Source organism: Epinephelus moara, chromosome 18 (assembly GCF_006386435.1).
Source record: "Epinephelus moara isolate mb chromosome 18, YSFRI_EMoa_1.0, whole genome shotgun sequence".
NCBI lineage: Eukaryota > Metazoa > Chordata > Actinopteri > Perciformes > Serranidae > Epinephelus > Epinephelus moara.
Window position 1 is genome coordinate 10,524,450 of NC_065523.1, and position 4,441 is coordinate 10,528,890.

General features: G+C 40.7%; 1 protein-coding gene across 1 annotated transcript in view; it reads right to left on the minus strand.

Annotated features, from left to right (window-relative positions):
• Window positions 1–2,977, minus strand: part of LOC126405418 (NLR family CARD domain-containing protein 3-like) — a 15,206-nt gene extending 12,229 nt beyond the window's left edge. Inside the window, exons 1-3 of the mRNA XM_050069147.1 lie at window positions 2,721–2,977; window positions 410–538; window positions 46–165 (exon numbers count right to left, since the gene is read on the minus strand). Coding sequence (XP_049925104.1) covers window positions 46–165; window positions 410–538; window positions 2,721–2,815 — 344 coding nt within the window. The 5' untranslated portion in view covers window positions 2,816–2,977. The remainder of the gene's footprint in view (window positions 1–45; window positions 166–409; window positions 539–2,720) is intronic.
• Between the last annotated feature and the right edge of the window lie 1,464 nt (window positions 2,978–4,441).

Below are 4,441 nucleotides of genomic sequence, written 5' to 3' on the forward strand. Positions count from 1 at the left end.
AACAAAATCATATTTGATCAATTTTATATCAGTATTCAAACTTACTTTGAATCAGAGCCACTTTGCTCCTTCTTGAAGACAAGAGGAAGTCCCTTGGACTCGTCACTCCTCATGGACAGACAGCTAGGTGTTGGAGACAGTGGCCTCTGTTTTTGACTTTTGGGCCTGTAAATCAAAAAATCCAGAAGAATTGCTCATGTCACTATAGTAGCTACCAGAACTAGTACAGTATACTGAGCAGGCGTTGCAGTTCCCCAGATTGTACATTTTGCACTTTAAGGGTGTTTAGTTAGCCCATGTGAGATGGGGTGTTGTGTGGCACAATAAAAATAATGTCATTATCTCATCGCTTTAACCCTAAGTAAAAATGATTTCCTAGGGTCATCGTCATGATCATTTGTCAGCTTACTTGGAGTCAGCTGAGTCCACTGGTAGTGGCTTGTTGCTTAAATATGGAGGCTCATCTCTGGACCTGTCAGTCTTCACAGACACACAGCTGGCTGTTGGAGAATTAGGACGCTGGTCCTTCAACTCTCGTCTGCAGTCATCACAGAGTTCAAAGTTCAACAAAAGAAAACTGGCTGCACTGGGTGGTTCCCCGTTTCTCATAACAGTACATGATAAAAGAAATAGATCAAATGACATCAACATCAAATCTAGCAAAGTCAAACTTGAATTAAATTGCATAATTGTGTCTGCTTCAACAACAAATCTGCTCTGGAAATCACCTGTCCTGTGTTTTTCTGAAAAAAATCAGAAACCAAAGTGGAGACATTTACTGTATATTTTGGAATATGTGTTTCCACTCAGTGTAAGCTACATGTGGCAGCACTCTCTGATTCCTACTGTCTAACACTGACACTCTCAGGTTCCCTACGGTGTGACACTGACACTTTCTGGAGTCCTACCCTGTAACACCAGAACTCTCTGGAGTCCTGCAGTGTAACACATCGAAACACTCTCATTTCCTTCATGGTAACTTTCATTCTTTACAATCTAACAGTTGCTTAGTACCGGCACTTTCTCATCTCTACAGTATAACACCTGCACTCTCTGGATTCATGCACTTTCTTGTTCTCTACAGTCTAACACCAACACTAATGTAATTATTTTTTCAGTGAAAAGTTGTGTAAGGATGTATGCTGAGAGTTGGAGAGTTTCTTTGTGTACAGTGAACAGACAGGTTCAACAAGTTGTATTAGACTGGCACAGAGACTGGTCTCAGTGTTTCGTTTTTTTTATGTGTTGAGTACAGAAGTGTGAGCGTTTAGAGTTGTTTAAAAGCACCTTTGATTGTATGGAGCCTTTGAAGTAAATTCAGTTTGGTTGAACTAAATAAGTATCTTGAGCAACACTGCTCACACACAAATTGAAGTGCAGATCAATCTTCACCAGATTTAACATGTAAGTGAAACATTATCCATTCAGATCTGCTCTATAATTAAGTCTGCCAAGTTTTTAGTAAACAAGAGCTTTTTGATTTGGCTAAAAAACAACTGTTTTGAGTGTAAACATTGAAGAAGACATGAGGAAAACAACCAGAAATGGGCATGTCTGGTTAGTTTGGAGTTCAAGCTACCTAAGATTTGAGCTCCTTGACTGCAAACATTACACAGCACTAAAGAACATTCATCGAGACAGACTGAAGTATTTTGTTTATTTTTGTCTAATTTATTTTAGATTTTCTTGACATCGGATAACGAGCCTTGTTTAAAAGAACAGAATTTAAATCTATGATTTTTGAATAAGCTCAGCGGTCAAACAGCAGTTGACCTGTAGTGTGTGCTGGACCAGGACTGAATTCATCATAGTGAGTGTGTTTACAAGGTCTTTAGTATCCCGGTTTTGATTGGGTTTTTTAAGTATCCCGTTTTGTGTTTGTGCATGTAAACACCATATCCCGAATTCAGAAACCTGGTTATGCCCTTTTCCCGGTTTCAAGAAACCCGGTTCTGCCACCTGGAGTACTCCGATAGAAGCCGGGACACTGGAGCATGTATACACCTTATCCCGGTCTCTGATGGCTGTGTGCGCAGGCGCCAGAGTGACGCACCAGATATACAAACAACATGGCGGCAATGAGAGCTTCCCATTTTTGGAGCGACGAAGAGACTGAATTTTTCCTGAAAATGATGAAAGAACTCAACATAACTATGTGTTTAGACGGCAGAAGACACAGAAATGCAATATTTGTTGTCGCTCTCTCCTCCCATTGCTGAAGATGAAGTGGATAAGCCATAGCTGTAATGCGATGTGAGTATTTACTAACGCTAAGCCCGCTAGAAGCCACAGAGGTCTCATTTTTGTCTTACTTCTAAATATAATAAATATATCACATTTTCTGCTCAATCTGTTGTAAACAAAAGATGTAACACACGCCTGTGCAGATAGGATGCAGTGATCAGAAAACAGGTTACTGGTATTTATCATGTATACAGGGATATGAATAACCGGGTTTCTCTGTGTTCCATGTAAACATCATATCCCGGATATGCTCAAAGCCGGGATAAGCCTCAAAACCGGGATACTAAAGACCTTGTAAACACAGTCATTGACTAGTTGTTGCCTTATGTGAAACTGGATGAACTCTGTTTAAAATGTCACACCATCTAAAGTCTGGCTGTGTCAGTTTTTTTAGGCATCTTTTAAATAATCCCCAAAGATGATAAAACACACAGTGTTGAGGCTGTTAATTAAACATTGAACAAGGCTCCACAGACCTCTCATCCTCTGCAGACAGACAGGTAGAAGACTCTAGCCTTTGTTTCTGGTGGCCCGTGTAGACTTCCACTTCATCTTCCTCACAGAGGTCCATTGTGAAGACCAACTTCACATGTGGATGAATACAGTTTTCTGCAATTAAAAAAAAGACAGCTGTCAGAAAGCACTTGGCAGAGTTGGTCCTCTGTTGGCAGCAATAGTCTCAGATGCAAATCATCTTATACTTCAAACACACAAAAATTATGTTTGGATAGCATTATACAGTTACACATGAGGTATATATATGATTGTTTCCTCACAGGAATACATATATAGGATCCAAACTATCTTGTAATTCTAGGACAGTGAGAACTTTGCTCTTGCCATTTATCATCTTTCACTGCTGTAAAGGTTCAAGGTTCATTGTATTTGTCACTTTTTAAACAAGTGTTGCACAATCAAGTGTAAGGTGCAGCCCCTTCATGCTGCACACACATAAAACAAAAGAAAAGAATGATAAAATGAAACAAAATACTTATACAGTTATGAATTTATAATGTTTTTGTTGATTTGGCTGTTGACCACTTCAGCTTTTGGCTGAGTGAAATGAAAAATGGATGCTTTGAACTGTTTGGTTATCATTTTAACATGACAAATAGAGTTTCTTGGATTATTTGTGTTTAAATACCACCTGAAACCAAAAGTCAACAGTTGTGTAACATTTAATGTTCTCTATATCCACCACGTACACCTTAAGGGCTTGGTAAAATGATCCCCCACTACAATGAAATTACATTTAGTTCAGTTGTTTACTCATTTTTAAAGAACAGAAATGACAATAATCTAGGGGTGGGCGATATATATCGTTAACGATAATATCGTCATTGTTGTTTTAACGATGTGCAAATTTACGTTATCGAGTATGCAAATGACTTCACAAAAACAACTGAAAACACACTTTAAATCAGGTTGAAACCCCACACATTCACTGAACAAGAGTTACGTAACTTGCGTGCAGCAGCACGCTGCAGTACGCCTAGGTGGTCACATGATCTCTCACTGGCACCTTCCCAGCAAGTTAGCCTGCTGCTAAACAAACATTAGCGAGACAACATGGCAACACCGCCCACGGATGCTCCAGCAGCTTCGGAAGACGTGGGTCAACTGTAGTGATAGGTCCCAGCCTGAAAGGTGGGAACTCATGCTGTATTGTGTTGCAGGGGAAAAATTAAAGGGTTGCTCAAGTACCTGAAGCCTGCATGGTTCATGAGTGGTTTGCGGTTATACCAATAAATAACTGAACATGGTGTCAGAAGTAAAGTCAGACGCGAGCGACAGTACTAGTGACTTAGTCTGCATATAGCGACACGCAAAAGTGTCTAGTTGTAGGTCAGGAAAGTTCGCAGTACCGGAAGACCATCTACGGAGCTACCTAGCCTAACCACAGTTAGCTAAACGAAGCGGCAACATGGCACAGTTTCAAGACTCCCCGCCGGAAAAGTTCACCTTCAAGGCTGAAGACTGGCCTAAATAGATTAAACGCTTGGACAGATTCCGAATTGCTTCTGGATTGGAGACGCAAGCAGAAGAGAATCGCAGGAATGTGATCTTTGAGAGAGCAAAGTTTAATCAGTGGCATCAAGAAACGGGCGAGACGGCCGACAGTTTCATTACGGCGCTGCACTGCCTGGCGGAGCACTGCGGTTACGGGGCTCTACATGATGAGATGGTGAGGGACAGG